Genomic DNA, 20,513 nt, shown 5'->3' with positions numbered 1-20,513 from the left:
ACCCACAGACAGATGTAGTCATTAGGGGTCTGCCTCTGAGAAATGGCTCCATAAATTGCAAATTCATTCTCCAGCTTGTGTTCATTCAGCAGCTCCATCTCTGCAGCTAATTGGTCCAATCCAGTTGGGAGGGAGGAGGAGAATGGGAGTGGGTGGGGGTGCAGAGAAATCTTATGAATGAAACCCAGCCTGGTGACGTCAATGGGGACCGCTTGACGCAGGAGTCACGTGCGCAGTGACGGGAGGAGGTATAAGAGCTGCAGCCGCTGTCCGTGGTCCTGAAAACAGAGGCGCCTGGAGAGGAGTCCCCGGAGAGGAGCGGCTGAAAGAGCCCGAAGCAGCTTCCAGTGAGCGCCTCAGACGTAGAGCAGGAGCAGCAGGAGGAGCAGGGGCAACAGGAGGAGCAGCAGAAGGAGCAGAAGCAGCAGGAGGAGCAGAGAAGCCCCAGTAGAAGCAGGCGGAGGGCTCCGCGCACGACTCCCAGCAGGCTGAGTGACGCGACGAGCAGCAGAAGCGGAATCCCCCGCTCAGCTACAAGTAATTGCCCACTGATCAGACGGGGGGGAGGGTGGTGGTCCATGTTGGGTTCAATAACCTTTTACTTCTCTGAGCTGCGACCTCATTTTTCCAACTATTATCAGCTCCAGTTCACAGTTTAAAGACAGGGGAGCAGATTTTATTCTGTGGGAGTGATTGTATTGTTTGTTTGGCCATATTTCTTTGTTTATGGGTAACAGTACCTCCACCCCCTACAGACCTCCTCCCCCTCCACATCTCCCTCCTCCTCCTCCTCCTCCTCCTTCTCCTCCTCCTCCTTCTCCTCCTCCTGTATTTCATACATTTTCTCACAGTTCTCGTCATTCGCAGCCATCATCATCATCATCATCATCATCATCATCATCATCATCATCATCATCATCATCATCATCATCATCATCATCATCATCATCATCATCATCATCATCATCATCATCATCATCATCATCATCATCTTCATCTTCATCTTCATCTTCATCTTCATCTTCATCTTCATCTTCATCTTCATCTTCATCATCATCATTCTGAGTCATTCTATCAAATAAAACTAGAGGGGTAGTGAAAATGACAAATGAATATCTGCAGAGCTTCAGGATCTCCAAACTCAGGCTGGGCTGAAATAAGGAGGAGGGTCATGCTGGACTGTGGGAGGCTGAAAGATGCTTTTCTGAGTATCTCGTCTCCGCTGTGCTGGCGTGACCTGTTGAGGCCACAAGACCCCCCCCCCCCCCCCCCCCACACACACACACACACACACACACACACATCTCCACAATCAAGCTTGTGTGTTTGGTTTGTTTCAAACATGGCATCATTTCTCAATTGTGCGCTCTGACTTTGCACATGCCCCCGAACTCACCAGGTTTACCTACAGAGACCAGAGGAGATTAGGCAGTTTGGCTGTAATCTCCACCTAAGATTTATTCAGAAAAATTATCGGGGAAAAAATCTTGTGTTGGAGCCTCACATCCTCAGAGATACATGTTCTCCAGCATTTCCACTCAAAAGCTGCAAGTTAAGGAGTTTTCTCTCTCTCTCTCTTGCAGGTATTTTCCATCTCCCTCTCCACTGCAGGCCCTGTTTGAGTGGCCATGTCTACATACCACAATGTCTCAAGTGCCCTTACACTCCTGACGGTCCTCCTGGCAGCAGCCTCCCTTCTGCTGGCTGCCCCCGACCCTCTCCGTACCTTCAGAGAAGTTGATGCTCCACACACTGATTCTCCTGCTAAGCTGCCCGGGAACAGAGAGAGAAGGTATGAGGGAGGACGATCAATACACCGAGATGAAGCAGAGGAAGAAGAAGAACTTTTTAAAGATGTGGATCCCAAAAAACTAGCAGCTGTTTTATTGGAAGCACTGAATCATTCACAAGTAGAGAGCAGAAGGGAGGAAGAGGAGCATGAGGGGATGGACGAGGAGATGGAAGAGCCGAGAGGTGATGTCCAAAAGCAGGAGGCAAACAGGGAGGTGAGCACAATGGCAAGATCAGACCGAGACAGAGATGGCAGGCAGGAGCTGGAGCTACTGATGGCTGCTCGTGGAAAAGAGGGGGAACGAGAAGAGGAGGAGGAGAGGAAGAAGGCTCAAGAAGAAGAGGAGAGGATGACTGAGAAGGTGACCAGTCGCACCACAAGCCAGACGGTTCAGGCCCAACCTGAACAACAGCCCACCAGTGAGGACGGAGGAGGGGAAAACAGGAAGGACGTTGCTCTGCAAACAGGATCGAGCAGCCCTGATGAAGGCAGCAATGAAGAGGAGGAGGAGCAGCTCAGCCCTGAGGAGCTGAAGAGTCTGGAGACCATGATGAAGGAGTTCCCCCGCTTAAACCCAGTGGCCAAGAGGGAAGGAGATCTGGAAGCCAACCAGAGGGAGAGCAGAGGCTACAGCAGCTACAATGACATCATTCCCATCTACAAGGGCAGCGACCTGGCCATGTCCAAGAAAAAACTCAAGTGGCAGGAAGAGACTCAGAAGGCGCTGCACTTCCCAACCTTCAAAGGAGGAAATTTCATGGATGACTTTGACGACAAAAATGATGTCCAGCCCTCTCCTCCCCCACAGCGGGCGGACTGTGAGGGGGAGGCAGACTGTGTGGGGGAGGTTGAACCTGAGGAGGAGGAAGAGGAAGAGGAGGAGATGTTGAGTCCAGAGGAAGAGGAGGTCCGGGCCAAAGCAGAGCAGGAGGAGATGAGGAGGCAGGCGGCTGAGGCACAGAGAGCCAAGATGGAGGAGGAGAAGCTGGCTGACATTGCCTCAGACATGCTGCTGCGCTACATGGTCAAACAGAACAACAGCAACAAGAAGTACAGCTCATCTCTGTCCAACGCCATGGAGGACAAGAGGTCTGACGAGGAGCAGGAGGTGACCGAGGAGGATGACATTGACCCTCAGACCATCGACAAGCTGATCGAGATCTCCAGCAAGCTTCATCTCCCTGCTGATGACGTGGTGGACATAATCAGTGATGTGGAGAAGAAGAAGAAGAAAGATGTTCCGCCTGACGTGACGTCATACTGGCAACAACCCCAGTCACCCCTCCCTTCTTCATTCTCCTCTGTTCCTCAGACTTCAGCCAATCAGAACAGCCTTCCTGTTTCCAAGCAACCATTTCCAGCCATCAAACTCCTCAAATCTTGGTTCCAGGAGAAAATGCCGGCGAAATCAAAGGATCTGTGGAGCAAATCTGACAAGCCTCTGAGCGCCAGCAAAGATGTGTGGTCCAAACCTCAGAAGCCTTTCTCAGTCCGAAAAGACTTCCGACCTAAATCACCCAAGGCTTCCTGGAACAGCTACCCCTTCCACCCCTACACTTACCCTTCCTTCTACCAGAGGAGGCCCTATCCATATTACCCCATTTATTTTCCTCCTCCCCCGAGGGCTGAAGCCCATTACTACCTTCCTAGACCTGCCCTTTCTGCTCAAAACTTCTTGGGTAAATCTGTGGAGGACACCTTCCCTTTCCCCCCTCAAAGACGTTACCAGAGCTGGGTCCAACCCCGACTCAGAAAGCCCCCCACAGGCCTTCAGCAGAAATCCTTCTATACCACCTACCCCCTTCCTCTGTATCCCCGGACATTTCAGCCCCTCCCCAAAACACGTTCCCCTCCCGGCATTCCTGTGGTCCCCCCTCAGCACAGGCAGGTTTATTACCCTGCCCCGCCACCAGCAGTGTCAAGAAACAAAGATTATTACATGACTCGAAAGCAGGTGGGCAGTAGCAGCAGCAGCCATGATGATCTGGAGAAATACATCCAGCAGATCCTCATGAAGAGACCTCAGATCATGGACTGAAGGAGGGATGAAGGAGTGCGAGGGTAGGAAAGATGGGAAAATGAAGCTGTGAGGAGAAGAGTGTTTCTTTAATCATTTACAGTGGCTTGCAAAAGTATTGACACCACTTGAACTTTTTCACATTTTGTCAACAAACAAAAATGTAAGTCTTATTGGGATTTTATGTAATATACTTTGCACGCTATGCTTTTCAGCTTTTTAGTTATAAAGAAAGAATTTAATTCATGAATTATTTTCTACCCACTTTACAATTATACGGTACATTGTGTTGATCTATCACATTGAATCTCATCCATCCATCCATCCATTTTGTGGGGCGCCCACGGGAAGGTGGCGCCCGGCGTGGGACATGAACCCTCTACCTTGAGATTGCGAGTCTCATGCTCTACCAACTGAGCTCGCCGGGGGCTACACTGAATCCCAATAATTCCTTTTACCTTTGTGGTTGTAATGTGACGAAATGTGGACAAATTAAGGAGGCATCAATACTTTTACAAGCCACTGCATTTTGTTGATTTTTGTTTTGGTTCACAGAACTATTTTTTCCCCTGTTTGATTGTGTGTCATTTGCATAACAAGGACATAACAGAGGATTTTTTCTTCGGAGGTAGTCTGGGTGAAATGAAAAGAAAGATGCAAATCTCATTTGAGAGAGGGAATGACTTGCTCAAAAGCATGACGTGATGAAGATTCGTATCATGCTTGAACTTCTCTATCCAAACTCCCAGCATGACAACATTCTCTATTTGGACATTAAACAATGCCAACAAAGGAGGACACTTACATATGCTGTTTCCTGTACAGGTAGAGGGAGAACCGAGTTTCAGCCAAATCACATGCTGGAGCAGGTTTGTTTGATGGAGTTTTACTGTTCACACATGCAAAAAGAACGTTTCTTTGATTATCTCAGGCAGGGAAGTTTGAATCAACGTTTCATACACTCAAATGGTCAGAGATGATATATGATGCACGATCAGAAGCATGTGGACACCAAACAATCCAGTGATACGAGATCGTTAAACATCTCTTCTGCTTGGTAGCATCAGACTTTCTGCTCAACTCTTTTTTTAAATCCAGGAGTGTCAAACTATTTCAGTTCAGAGCCCACAGACAGTCCAGTGTGAGCTTTGCCTCTATCTCTACACAGTTTTATGCAGTCCAGGGTCATGGGATGCAGGATCTGATCCCACGTAACAATGGGTGAAGACAGCCTACACCTGCACAGGTAAACAAAAATAAATACTTAGCAGCACTGTCTCTTAATTATGTTTGCAAATAAACGTTTTACTAGTTCATTACGTCATTGGCTGTTTTCATGTTATCAGCTTTATTATGTTCAAATGAGCCAAATGCCATTACGTTATTGGCAGGTATCAGATTATTTGCAATTATTACAAAATTGATTGCAAGAGTTGATCACAGGACAAACACACAGAGTCACAACGAACCTCAAGCCAAGTACCTGGAGAAAACCCGACTCAAATTACACAATTACTTTATGATAAAGTTGGCATTTGAGTAGCTACAGTTTCACAAAACAAGTTGAAATATTTAATGAAAAAGAAAAGCTTTTCAATTTTGTGAGTCTTCTGGAAGAGGTTCATGTTCAAGTTAAAATGGACAAAAGTCTCTCTTTTCTTTTTTTGTAACAATCTAGGAGCATGTTTACAGACATACGCTGATTTGCGAACTATCAGGTCAGTAAAAAAACAAAGCCTCATTAAATGCAGAACTTTTTCAATGTTATTTTTTTCTTCTGTAAATTTCAAACTTTGCAAGGTCATTGTTGAATTCAGCCCTCTGAGGGACTGCTTCTGGTCCTCGAGCCGTATGTTTGACACACCTGCTTTAATCAGTGGAGTCGCTCAAAGAGCACTGATGTGGACCAGCCTCACTCTGAACCTTTCTTTACATCCATATCATCTTTTAAAATGGACACGGTTTTATGTGACTGGATATTTTGTGTGATTTCTATTTGTGGAGGATTAGACCGAAGCTCTGTAAAATGGGACATACTGCACTAAAAAGCATGTTTCATACAAAGAGCTGTAGAAGCCACACTAACTCTGCTATAATGGCTCCGATGACTCATCCTTTTGCATAACTTCAATTACCTTGTTGCTATGGTGCCAAACCCCGACCAAACACTACATGGCATTCTTTCACAGTCGATACCTTCAGAGGAGAACGCAGTGGTGCAGGTATACACTTCTGGAACAAAGCTTCTCATTCTTGTTAAAGAATGATATGTAATGTATTTATATTCATAATCTCCGAAAGCAGCTGACCACTGGACTTTTGAATAAATCTTACCTAAATAGGAAAGGAGGAAAGGATAGTTTGCATCAAACTAGTTTATACAAAACTCTGTCCAAGTTCAGTTGAAATGTGTGTTGTCCCGTTGGATTTGGCTTTGTCCTGATTATTCGCTATCTGAGATATGAACACTGTCAACATGATCTTGTAGCTGCTGAAGGTTGGTTTTGTAAGGCGACGATTTCAAAGGTGATGAATTCAAAGGTTTTCAAAAATCAGCATCTCTCAGTATCACTGTGTCTGTTTCCTTTCACCAACAATCTCTGTTACACATCTATAGGCACAATGTAGTCACTTTTATTCCTCCATCAGACTCCTCCCTCTGTAATGGGAGCAGAAGGGGGTAATAGAAATACTTTTCATTCTAAAACTGTTGATGTAAGTCGCAGGGAATTCCTCCTGGCTTAAATTTAATGACGGTGTCATGACAAACAACCAAAAAAAGGAGAGACTATGCTGAGATCAATGAGCGTCCTTTTCCTTGACCTTTTTTCACTTTTTCCAGATGAAACAAGAGCAGACGTTGCTCTTTGCTCTGTTGCTGTTGTTGACCTTCGCAGCCATCTGTTGCTAAGGGATGAGCAAACCTCAGCATGCGTTGCCCGGCCAAAACACGAGTACAGCATCGACAATCTCATTAAAAAAAAAAAAGTCAACATGGTGATAGTAGTGGGAAACAAGGGAGTGGATCAAACTGACGGGATGGTTGTAAAAACAGAGCTTTTTGTAAGTTTTAATGATTTGTTTTTTAAAAGAGCTGAGGCGGCGTTAGACGTTGATATACAGGGGCTGAGGAACTCTGGATGAAGGTACAATGTCTGCACGTTTATGTATACTAGCATCTAAAAAAAAAAAAGCTTCTTTGAAGATGTACGAGCATCAATTTAAAAATGTATGAAAAAAATCCTAAAAGTGACAGAAACAATGCCGTCAGTGTACCAATCATTGTTGGAGCCATGTGCGCAGCCCGTATTGTTCATGGTCTTTCTAGATGTACTCTGTTGTAACAACCATAATAAACATGCGTTTGCTGGATGATGCGCATGTCAATGATTACTTTTGCTACACAGAACTAATCAAATAAAGCCGACTATTTTTTTCACTAAGATGTTTCATTGTGGACACAGAGAGTGTTTATGTGTGTGAGAGCGCAACCTGAGCCTGAAGCTTAAATCTCTCTTTGTGAAAGTGCTCAACATTTACTGGAAGAAACAAATTTGACAAAAAGAGAAACGAGGCTTCCTGGTTCTTGGTGTCATCGATTGAACAAGGTTCAGTAAACCTTCCTCAGAGCTTTTACTCCATATTGACATGACAACTTCTCATAGTATCTGGAGATTTGTGGTTTGAACATCTGTGATGTGAGTGTCCTCTTCCCCATCTGGTGGACTGCGATCTGTGACTGTTTTGGTCACTGGAGTCCAGAAAACTCTTCATATCCCAGAAACCAATTTGAATTAGTTTGATCTTCCTCCCACTAACCTCAGCTGGATTTACTGAGTGAATCTGTCATTAGAGTGACCTGCGCAGTGCTAACAGCTCAGACCATGCTAACAGCTCAGACCATGCTAACACTACATTATTACACCTGTGAACATTAATAAGACAGGAATAAAGTTCTTTCATAAGAATTTTTTTTGATTTTTAGTCCATTACTTAAAAATGGGCAGAGCAGAAGTTGAAGCTCTGATTTCCAAGTTCGGCTTCGTCTCTTTGGCTCAGCAGAGGGGAAGCTGGGGGTGTTCAGCTCGATGGTTACAGTCAGGAGAGGCTGATTGCTGGAGACGAGTGATTCCTTCACACACCCCCAACACATGTTCACTGTGTGTGTGTGTGTGTGTGTGTGTGTGTGTGTGTGTGTGTGTGTGTGTGTGTGTGTGTGTGTGTGTGTGTGTGTGTGTGTGTGTGTGTGTGTGTGTGTGTGTGTGTGTGTGTGTGTGTGTGTGTGTGTGTGTGTGTGTGTGTGTGTGTGTGTGTGCATGTGTGTGCGTGCATCTAATGAGTTGTGAATTTAGCTTTTTGGACACATTGAGTGTATTTTTAAAATACAAGTGCTGTCAGGTGACTGACTGGCTTTATATGCATATACTAAATCATGAAGCTACAGTTTTAATCTTTTCTAGTTAAAGTCATCCATCAGCTGCACTGAATGGAGAAGAACATGAATAGTCAGAGCTAAGAGGCAGATCACTGTCAGGTTCCCATGATAGGAGGAAAGCAGGAGTTTTGTGCACTGTCAATATTTGCTTTACTTCTAGAAATCCTGCACAACCGGCACTGCTCTCAGTTTAACACACAACATGTGGTCTGTGCCTGGCGTCAGCCGGAGCTACTGAATCTAGAGGCTTCAGTTTTTCTGGTACAATGAAAGAGGAGAAGAGAAAATATGGAAGAAGAGGAACGTGCCAAGATGAGGGGGTGAGGAAGAGGAGAGAGCTGTGATTGAGGCAGGGTGGGGTGATGAGGGGTGAGATAAGGGGGAGTGGAGTGGTTGATGGTTGCAGCTCTGCCCACGGAGAGGTGCGGTGATTCATGGTGTCACGTGGTGAAGACTGGGTGACTCATCCACCAACATCATCATACAGCCACTGCAGAGCACCAACACACACACACACACACACACACACACACACACACACACACACACACACACACACACACACACACACACACACACACACACACACACACACACACACACACACACACACACACACACACACACACACACACACAAAACTACATGCTTTTCAAAATATTCCAGAGCATAAAAGCATCCTGAAGCCACCGTGAACATGTTTATGATACACATCACAGCCTTCAGGATGCACATCATCACCTCAGTCAGCATTAAATATACTCAGAGCAGCAACATTCAACGTTTGCTCCCATGAATGACTGATATTTTACTGATGTATATGGAAAGAAACACCACAGTTCTCTGGATGACTTGTTCTGATGTCCTTATTTAGTCTCTCATGTGATGTTTAATTATTTCAATCCAAGGATCTGTAACCTACAGCTGTGCATTCACATGTGGCTCTACAGCGCCTTTATAGAGGTTACTTTTATGGAAATCAGTCATTTTGTATTGTTTTGATTTGGTTGCAAGAATGCTTAAAAAACACGTTATCTCACAGTTCGTGAACATGAATGTGACACTTTCATAATTTGTTCAATAAATTCGCCATCCCCTGCATGCTGCGTTTCACTGCGGCTGATAAATGTTCAGTTTCCAACCTCTAGCAAACCACAATGCCGAAACTAGCAGAAGAGCGAAATGGTTAGAATAGCTGAAATTGCTAAAAGTACCTAAAAATGGTTAAACACGGGCTCAAACTGCTAGAAACCCACTAAATAGAGGAAAGCAGATGGCATTGCTGAAAAGTTAAGACCTGTAAGAAAAGGTCATGGTTCTTAAATTCAATATGAATTACACTTTATGAGCTGGGTTCTCTTCATTTTAAAGGCTGTACATGTTTTGCAGCTCCAGATGAATTTTGATGAGCGTTTTGGTTCTGAAGGGTCACTGTGGTGTTACGCCAAATTCTGTATGACTGCCAGAAACTGCAACCACACTACTGCTGGCAACGGAAGGCTTGCACCTCGAAACAAGAATAGAATGACTTTGTTATGCCCAGTAAATGTTCTACAGCATTCCCCCACACAGAACAGAATATTAATTTAATAGAATATGAATAGAATGGATCAGAATCACTTTCATCTTGAACTTGTCTTGGGTTCAAATATCTGCCAGAGTTTACATGTTCTTCTGATGGTCTTCTCCGGTCCTCTGGTTTCCTCCTACAGTTGTCCTCTGTGTGTGTGTGTGTGTGTGTGTGTGTGTGTGTGTGTGTGTGTGTGTGTGTGTGTGTGTGTGTGTGTGTGTGTGTGTGTGTGTGTGTGTGTGTGTGTGTGTGTGTGTGTGTGTGTGTGTGTGTGATGACAGATTGACATTATATATTATTGAACAGATGAAAAAGGGGCATCAAGTAAACTGCATGTGAGAAGTGAAAAACCATGACTCATAACCTGAGTAACATCTCACTGTGGCTCGGTTTGTAGAGCAGTGAGTCTTTCAATCGGAAGGTTGTAGGTTTGATTCCCATCTCCCTCTTTGTCTGAAGTGTCCTTGAGTGAGACTCTGACCCCAAAACTGCTCCAAATGGATGCACTGAGCACCCTGCATGGCACATTGGTGTGTGAACGTGTGGGTGAATGTGATTAACTATGTAGAGCGCTTTAAGGACTACTCAAACTGACATAAAGCAAAGGTTCCACCGCACTTTTTATGCCGGGATGGAACAGGACAGGTTTTCTTGCGGCCCCGCTGAAACAGTTGTGGATGGCATGGATAAAACTGTAACTACCGGCTACGACTTTTTGTCACCCCTCCGTTGAGGTACCTTAGTTCATAGTTCATAATTTCTTTATTGTCATTGTGTGGTACAATGAAATTGTTTTTGGCAGTTAGTGCAAAGAGCGCACCAACACACTGAGGCAGCCAGTTGAAGACCAAAGCTGCTATTTACCCCCCAGCCTGGTGGAGAGGTCACAGTACTCGCATTGCCCTGAAGAAGATGGTCAAAAGCAAAAAGACCAAAAAAGGCAAAAAGACTAAACGAGCCACGTAGATCAGAGAGTGATTCACAGACCCACTGTTACAGCTGAAATGTGTTTAATTCTTTGAGCCTGCTCCACAAATTCAATATTGCCGTTTTGTGTCTTATTAAAAAAAGTTGTTGAAATATGATTTTACTATTATTTTTGTGAGCTATACCAAGTTGTTGATATTTTGTGAATAAGACGTAATATTTACAGAGAACTTCAAAGACATAATAAAGACTCAGATGTTTTAATGGCGCAAGTTTATTATCCAAAACCCAAATACTGCAGTATAATACTGCAGTGGGTAGAGATCTAGCCTCACAATGAGATACACTAATTTCATTTATTTTTTTGCTTGTTTAATTTATGTCACGTCATTCACAGATTGTGATTCAAACCTTTATTATTCTGACTTCTTCTGACTGATAACACACACACACTGTATATTACCTGATGCAAATAAAATACAGCAATAAATGCTTGAAAAGATGTCATCTTTAATATGTCATCATTCCATGCCATCTTTTTGGATGAATGTATACGCTGATATGAGTTATACAGTCTTTCCATATTTCCAAAGAAAGTCAAACAAAGAACATGGACTTCTGTACCGGCTCAGCCGAGACACGATAGCTTATAGCAGCATAGGCAGAGGATAAAATCCAGCGAAACCTGGAAGACTCGCATCGCAATCGGTGTTTTGGATTAATTGGTTTTCCTGTTAACTGGTTCCCAACTCCTTTTGCGTCTTGGCGAACGCCATTTAACTACAGTTACAATGAAGCACTTAGTATCATATATGGTGTCAGGAGCATTGACGGACGCTAAAGAAAGTTGGTCACTAGATAACAGGGAAACTATTTAATCCAAAACTCGTCATTATGTCATTATTTTACTGTTTTACTGAAGATCCCTGATGTTTATTAAATAATTAACCAGCTTTTCACATACCTGCTGCTTGTTGTCATCCTTCTGGTCATGTCATTAATATGTACTGTATTACATTTGTCTAATATACATCTTGCAGTTAAGAACTCCAATCATGGGCTCTAATAATTTCTCTTTAGAAGAAATACATAAATGGCTTATACTGTGTGAGAGTAAATACATAAATACACACATCACTTACACTGTCAAGCAAAGAAAGATATCAAGCAGAAGATAAAGGAAACTTTATTTAATTTACTTCAGCAGAACCTACAACAGTAAAAACACAAGTGAGAAACATTATGTAGATAGAAAAATGACATTGTTTTTAAAAATTCTAAAGTTCTTTCTTTTATTTCCCAGGAACCCCTGCAGTGTATCACTGCAGGGGTTCCTGGGAAATAATGTTCCTATCCTGGACACTTTCTCTCCTGGAGGTGTCGTGACTCCAGCTTCAGGGTTTCCAGGAGCATCAGTATGTTGATACTGATGCTCCTGCTGGTGTCAGTTTTCAAGGAAAATCTGAATGAACAGTTACTTCAAGGCCCTGATCTCACCAGCTCACTCATAGTGGTTGTGACACGATTCAGGAAGGAGCCAGTTGTCCTCATGGCAGATATTGAAGCCATGTTCCATCAGGTGCGAGTCTCTCCAGAGGATGCTCACCTGCTGAGGTTCCTGTTGTGGCCACAGGGAGAGCTAAGCCAAGTACCAGCGGAGTACAGGATAAGAATCCATTTGTTTGGAGCAACCTCATTGCCCGCCTGTGCCAACTTCGCTCTGAACAAATGTGCTGAGGATTTTGGATATCTGTTTAAGGAGGAGACAGTGAATAAAGTCCTGCACTGTTTCTGTGTGGATGACTGCCTTGTGTCTGTTCCAAACGAAGAGGAAGCAGTCGAACTGTACAGTAAACTAATGGCTCTCTGTTCAAAAGGTGGATTTCACCTAAGTGGCTAAGCAACAGGCCGGAAGTACTTCAGAGCATTCCAGAGATAAACGGAGCTAAAGGAGTGGTGAAGCTGGACTTTGAGCAGCCATCTTTGCCTGTTGAGAGGGTGTTGGGTGTAGAATGGTGCATTAAATCTGACACGTTCAAGTTTAAGCTTGTGCTCCAAGAAAGGCCTCTGACTCGCAGAGGAATCTTCTCAACTGTGAGCTCCATTTATGATCCTCTGGGTATGCTGAGTACTGTCGTCCTTGTTGCAAAATTGATTCTAAGAGACCTCTGCAGAAGAGCAGTCAGCTGGGATAAGCCTATACCTGAAGCAGTTTCCAGAGAATGGCTTAACTGGATACAAGGCCTTCGCCTGTTGGACAACTTCAAGCTGGACAGATGTGTCAAACCTCTTGATTTTGGCAATGTAATAACAGAACAATTACACCACTTTTGCGATGCCAGTCAAGATGGTTACGGCTCAGTAACGTACCTGCTGCTCCAAAATGAGCACCACCAAAAACACAGTGCCTTTATAATGGGGAAGGCTCGTGTGGCTCCGATAAAAGCAGTCACCATTTCCAGAATGGAGCTGGTGGCAGCCACAATGGTCAGATGTATCGATGCTCTTTGGAGAAAGGAATTACACATGGACCTACAGGAATCAGTGTTCTGGACGGACAGTGCATCTGTACTCAAGTACATCAAGAACAAAACGACCAGGTTCAGAGTATTTGTGTCAAATCGAGTGGCTGAGATTATAAAATCTTCTCATCAGGATCAGTGGAGATATGTGGACACAAGCTCTAATCCTGCAGATGCAGTGTCCCGAGGTATCAAGGTGGAGAAGTTTCTTAAGGACAGAACCTGGACATCAGGACGTCACTTTCTCTGTCAATCTGAGAGTACGTGGCCTGTGAATCCTGAGGCAGACAATCACCTCACACTTGATGATCCTGAGGTAAAGAACACAATCACAGTAAATGCCACCACGACAGAAAAAGATCCAACTACATTTTCCTCTTGGACTCGTTTGAGAAAATGTGTAGCATGGATGCTGAGATTAACAAGGCCGAGCTTGCAATTACACATTTCTGCCAGGAGAAATGCTTCTCAGAGGAGATCAGGAGTCTGGTGAAAAGAGAAAATATAAAGAAATCCAGTCGCTTGTATTCGTTGTGTCCAACTCTGGAAAATGGCATCTTGCGGGTTGGTGGCAGGCTCAGCAGATCATCTATGCCAGCGGAGTCAAAACATCCTGTTATTCTCTCCAAAGAGCGCCACATCTCCACCCTGCTGCTCAGACACATCCACCAAGAAGTTGGGCATAATGGCAGAAATCGTATGCTGTTCAAACTCTGTAAGAAGTATTGGATCACAGGGGTGAGTACTGCAATTAAGAGTGTTCTATCAAAATGTACAGTATGCAGAAGACACAGCAGTTCCCCAGTTTGCCAGCAGATGACAGACTTGCCTAGGGAGAGAATCCACCCAGACCAGCTGTCATTCATCTGTGCTGGAGTGGATTACTTTGGCCCTTCTGATCCCCACAACCCCCCTCAACCCTAAGCTCACTCCCTGCTCAGCCACAGGGCGCTGCAGGACCGCAGACACGGCCCTTTGTGTTCCATTCAAGGAGGCCCGAGAGACAGACAAGACCCCCCAGGTACCTCAGGGACTTTCTGTGTAATCCCTCGGGGCAGTGTAGCATCTCTGCAGTTGTGTTATAGTTGTGATTTTATTGTTCAGTAATGATGTTCTGATTGTTCCAATTATTTTGTTGTTAAGTGAATGCACTGTTGGAATGTGAGTGGCTGTGGGTGGAGAATGGGGGCGGGTCAGGTGTGCAGGAGTGATGAGATGGCCCGTGGGTGAGGGAGTTGGACGTGAATGAAGGAGAGAGCAACTTGGCCAATTTATGCCTGATTTATTGTGTTGGCGTGGTTACGGCCTACAGTAACTGTGTTCCCTTCATAAATAAAGCGACTTTGTAGTCAAGAAGGTCGTCATCCCTCCCAACGTCCTGCAGGACGCTACAATATCATCTCTCAGTCAAACAATTAAATAGATATTGCTATTTTAATTGACTTAGTAGTGTCAGTACGTAGGGGATACCTGTCAGCACCGAGAGGCAGCCACACTTAAAATTAATTCAGAAATGCTCAAATTAGTTTAATACAAGTTTAATCTCCTTTGTTACATATGTCTAAACACTCAGCTACGTCTGTCTATAAAAGGTGGAGTACAAATTGAGCATTTTTCAAAGGTTTTGTGCTGCTGTCTGGCAGAGTGTGAACACTTTTACAAACGTTGAGATAAGAAGTGATCAGGGTGGGAGCTGTTGACATGTTTTTAGTCCTGTGAGCAGGTTGATGTTAACAACTATTAGTGGCAATGTTTATATCATTATTCTTGTAACATGTTTGGCTTTAAAGTGGCTGTGAACCTCATTCTAATAGTCAGCACTTTTTCCATCTCCAGAATGAACATTGTCAAAGATCTGGAAAACCTTGTGGAAGAAAATCACAAGCCGGACCCGCTCCAGCTTCCCGAGGAAGAAGTAGATCAGAGTATGTGTTTACACATTCTGTTGTTTTTAAATCATGCTGTATTCTTTAAGTTGCCCTCAGTTTATTGACTCCAGTTTACATCTCTGAGATGTGGGAAAAGATATATTTAACACAGTGCGTTGAACTGAATTTTAATGGGGAGAAGTGAATCTGAAAAGTGTATGAATTAGGGAGCTCTTTTTTTTAATATAATGAAATACAGTTTCGATGTTATTCATACCTTCATCTATGTTCAAAGTTGGGATCAGGAGGACTTGCTGCTGTACATGCTCCCCTCAGCCTCAAAATGTACAGTTATGATCACAGGCAGAGATTGATTATTTTACTTTTCATTTTTCTTTCTGATGTAGTCAATGTTTTAGCTCAATTTCTTTTCTTTTCATTTATTCATTAATGTTATGAAGCTCTTATTTATTTTACCCCAGTGTCTCCTCATGGGGGCGCTCTGCATCGGGAGTTGAGTCTGCCTGTGGAGGGCGCCGTTCTTTCCACGGCGGTGGGAGCTCGGCACTGTGGTTCACTGACCGTGGTGTGGGCTCTGACCTGCTGGGTCGGGGTCCCTGTGGCGGGGCCCGCCCATAGCTGTAGGCTGTGGCTTCTCTCCATGCGGTCGCCCCCCGAGGATGGTGTTTCTCTCCTGGATCATCAGTCCCCGGCCATTCTTACATCAGTTTTTTATATTTTGATACGGGCAGTTGGGGTTGGTAGTGTGTGTGTGAGTATGTGTGTGTTTTTCTTTTTCTATTGATAGTATGTCAAGCACTTTGTGCTACAACCGTGTAGGGAAAGTGCTGTATCACAAAAGTTTGATTGATTGATTTGATGACGTTGAATAGTTTCATCAGTCTCAATCTCCATCAGTCTCAACCTCCATCAGTTTAAACCTCCATCAGTCTGAACCTCCATCAATCTAAACCGCCATCAGTTCCTCCTGTATCTGAGGTTCAACTATCAGTCAGATTCTCCTTTCCACTATCCTGCACAGACTTTCCCAGGGAGACTGAGAAGTCTGACACCCTGATAATTGGCACACACTCTTTGGTCAACCTTTTTAAAAAGGGGCACCACCACCCTGGTCTGCCAGTCTGAAGGTACTGTACCTGAGGTCCATGTGATACTGTAGAGGCATGTCAACCAGGACAGCAGAACAATATCCAGGGTCTTCAGCAGCTCCAGGCGTATCAGATGCAGGACTGGCATTTCCACGCGCTCTGCATCACTGAACATTTCTCTGCTCATCACACCTCGGCTGCAGGAAGGTGTGCAAAGCACAACAATGGTTATTTTAAATGAATAGCTCATATATTTAATGACAATTGGTACCTATTACAAACCACATTGTGACATTATAGAACTTCTCAGTAATGATATGAATTACTGCAAAGCTGGCAAACTACACCAAAAGTGTCGTGTAAAAGTAAAAATTTTACCTCATATCAGTTAACCCAGTTAATGTAAAACAACCCCAGAAATGTTCAGAATTCGCTTCTTGGCCCAATGGTTGACTGTTGGGGGCCTTGAGCAGCCCCCACAACTCTGGTCTCGCTACTGATGACCCGAAACTTCATCCTCAAGACTTAGCAAGTCTGCTTCAGCCAGCCCTCTTAAACAAATCTGTCCTACGCCCCTGAGCATACGTCACAGTGACATGATGAGGAGGCGGGACTTCCTGTCCAAACAGAGAAACCTGGCTGTCACCATGAGAAACCACAGAGACTTTACAAAGTTGACTTTGAGGATCACTGAGCAGTTTTTGTTGAACATGATGCTTTTAGTGTCACTGCTGCTCCTCCATACATTCAATGGTAAGTCTCCAATTCATCTCTTCTATTCACTGACAGCTGCATTTGCATCTGACCATTCATTCAATGATGCTTCAATATAAAATCACAAGAAAACAAAATAAAATGTCTTTATTTCCTTGCAGACATCAGCTGTGAAGACCTCAAACAATCAACAATGAAGAGCACAGTTTGGCAGGTAGCACTGTTACTCTGACCAAAAGGTTTCATCTGGTGATCAATTCTTCCAGTATCGACAATATCCAGGTAAACCTCCACAGTTTCTCATCTCTCATTTAGCATCAGGATCATTGACGAATAATCAGGTTCCAGAACTGAAGATCAATGTGACACAAAAACAAATCCATCAGATCATCTCCTCTGCTGCAGTGACTGACTCTGCTGTGTACTACTGTGCTCTGGAGCCCAGTGACAGGAAACAGTACAACTGTGTACTACCTTTGGAGCCAAGACAACGCAGTACTCAATTCCCTCCACTAGAGGGCCTCACTCTCTGTTACAATGCTGTGTCATTTTGTGGAACGCCATGAGTAATCTCTGAACGAGTTGAACAATCATTGTCAACATGAACAAAGCACAATATCTTTGATAAACATGTTTAAAAGTAGCTTAGTTGTTCCCTGTAATCCCAAAGACATTTTCTAATCTTTGTCCTACAGAAGTTGTGACTGAATGCAGCGCTGACATCTAACAGGAGAAGAAGACAGTTTTGTCTGAGGTTATAAGCGGATCATTGGTACTGTTCGATTCAGCAGTGTCTCTGTGCTATGATTTGCTCTGAAACCTGACTGAAGATCTCAAAATGAACTTTTCCCGGAGAAAAATAATTAATGAACTACTTATTATTATTTTTTTGGTAGATATTTGAATAATAAATTTAGAGCTGGACATAAATAAAACACACATTCTTGGCTAAAACACCTGGATCAGATGACGGCTTTTTATCAGATTAAGTTTATTTAAAATAACATCAAAGATCTGTGCTAAATAGTGTGAGAGCACAACTGATAAAATCAAGTCTGGATGTGTAACTAAAGCACAGGCATCTATAGTGGCTGCATGATTAAACTGAAACACTTTTTAAAACCGTTCCGATGGCACTTGTTTAATTTCATCATTGAAATGCTGTTTTAAAGTCTAAATACAAAGTTAAATCTCTTCTTGTCTAACTGTTGATTGAAACCTAGATTTCTACACATGGTGGGGGTCTCCTGATGCCCCTTTTGCTGGTTCCACAGTCTGTGGTCGGTGGATGGTTGTGGGCTGGTGGGGGCTTCAGGGGGTCGACCAATCCTCCTGGCAGGTGGGGGCTCCTGCACAGTGACCCAGTCAGGGGGCCAGTTTGTCTCTTTGGATTTTGGCTAAGAGCTAAACTTCTCTCTTTGTTCATTTTTGTTTATTGTTGTTTTTTTTGGGTTCTTATTCAATCAATCAATCAACTGTATTTATATAGCAATTTTTGATACAATTAATGTAATACAAAGTGCTTAACATGATTTAAAAGCAGTGCAAAGATACAATAGATATTTAAGAAACAAGTGAACACACCCAGCACACACGCACACACACACACACACACACACACACACACACACACACACACACACACACACACACACACACACACACACACACACACACACACACACACACACACACACACACACACACACACACGCAGACATGCCTTGCAGTATGGAGACATGGCAGGGCACTGACATGATCAGTACCCTTGCTGGAATCAGCAAGGCGTGCATATAACCAGGTCAGTAATAATGATCTATTATGATATAACAAAAACACTTTTTCTTTCTTTCTTTATAATCTAATTTCATTAATAATTGCTGTTTTTTTCATCTGGTAGGTGAAGAGGTCTCATGCTGAAACCACTCCGAGGCCTCAAAGTGCACAGCCCTCTGGTGAAAAGGTGAAGAAGTCTCTTGGCAGCTTCTTCAAGACTGCTGTGGCCTCTCCTGCTTCTCCCATGGAACTTGAAGATGTCACTGAGGCAGAGTGAAACAGTTACCTCATGACTCCTGCCATTGATGGAGAAGACGACCCCTTATCCTCGTGGAAGGTGCACAAGCTAAACTTTCTACGACTGTACAAGTACCTCTGTATTCCTGCCACCAGTGCTCCCTCAGAGTGTCTTCTTAGTGCTGAAGGGAATATGGTGACATGCACTCGCTCGTCTTTAAATCCAGCAAAAGTTGACATGCTGGTTTTCCTTGCAAAAAATCTATGAGCTACTGAGAACTATACAGAAGAATCTTTCTGGCTGACAGTCCCATACTCATTTTGCACTGTAGTGTGTTGTGTGCTGCTGTTACTGAGACAAATCATACACTTGTTTATTTTATGTTCAATGGGACTTTGAGTTACCTAAAAAATGTCCAATTGGTTAAAGCAGATACTTGTTCTTACTTTTCCTGCACTTTAGTTCGTGTGATGTTACTGACTGAAGATCAGCATGCTTTATTTTTTATATATGTATACTTTATTTATTTATAGACTGTCTAGTTAAGTTCAGACTGTTTAGGAAGTGCAGTCCACAAGTTTACATATATATGAAACATGAAAGTTGGACATGTTGAAGTGGTAAAGCCACAGATTTGTTTGCATTATTGTTGGAATCTGCACTTTAGTTTGTGTGATTTATCACTGACTTATATACTTGTGGTACACCACACTTGTTTGGCAGAATTTTGTTAAGTTGTTGGGGTGAACGCTTACAAGACCACAAGTCACATTACTTAGTACAGATTGATTTATTGCTTGTGTTTGTTGAAAAATACATGAGAAAAGGACCTTGAAAAAATAATTGCATATCAAATCGCAATATTGAGGAAAAAAATCGCAATTAGATTATTTTCCAAAATCGTTCAGCCCTCGGCAGAACCACTGTTAATGAGATTAACAGGAGTGTTAAGGTCGTTCCTCTGAGTCCACAAAGTCCTAGCTGTCTGAAAGGATGCCATGTCGGTCTCCCCGAGTCCATGGCAGGAATATCTCGTCGTTGGCAATGGGGTGTCGTACCGAGTCAAATGTACCTGCTGTCCACGTTGTATATAGATTTAGATTCCCACAAAATATGTCACAATCAAAGCATCAGCATTTTAAGGGGTGTAAGAATGATTCGATACAACCTGTGCAGTGTTTTCAGGTTTAAAAGGAGACCTGATGGTTGGACCTGGGGTAACCCACACTCCGGGTTCTCCCGTGGTCATGCAGCCGTCTTTCTTCTTCTTCAACCACAGTGTGTGTGTGTCGTTGCACCGATCCTCTATTGTTATAGGAGCGATCTTCTATTGGCCTGGGAGGAGAGGTTACCAGCACGTCACTCCGTATGTTTTCCGTGCATTAGACGGGGCTAAAGTGTCGGCTTGGTGTGGTCAAGCTGGTTGGTGCTGCAGTCCAGTCAGGAACCGGATCGTGGGGTTCCGGAACCTTCTTGCAGTGCGATGTGTGAACCCACGTTGTCCTTTCAGCGACCTTTATGGCGGTATGAGTGGTCAGCTGGATC

The 20,513-nt window shown here is 43.7% G+C and overlaps 1 protein-coding gene across 1 annotated transcript; it reads left to right on the top strand.

The window, feature by feature from the left end:
• Window positions 1–987: 987 nt before the first annotated feature.
• vgf (VGF nerve growth factor inducible) lies at window positions 988–3,830 on the top strand (the record flags this gene model as incomplete). The annotated part of the gene is made up of 2 exons (XM_080486680.1): window positions 988–1,054; window positions 1,687–3,830. Coding segments are annotated over 2 exons (2,211 nt in total), but the record flags the coding sequence as incomplete, so codon positions are not given.
• Between the last annotated feature and the right edge of the window lie 16,683 nt (window positions 3,831–20,513).

This window comes from Lipophrys pholis (assembly GCF_963383615.2).
Source record: "Lipophrys pholis genome assembly, chromosome: 18".
NCBI classification, from domain to species: domain Eukaryota; kingdom Metazoa; phylum Chordata; class Actinopteri; order Blenniiformes; family Blenniidae; genus Lipophrys; species Lipophrys pholis.
Note: the sequence above shows the minus strand (reverse complement) of the source record. Positions and strands in the feature narration are given on the sequence as shown.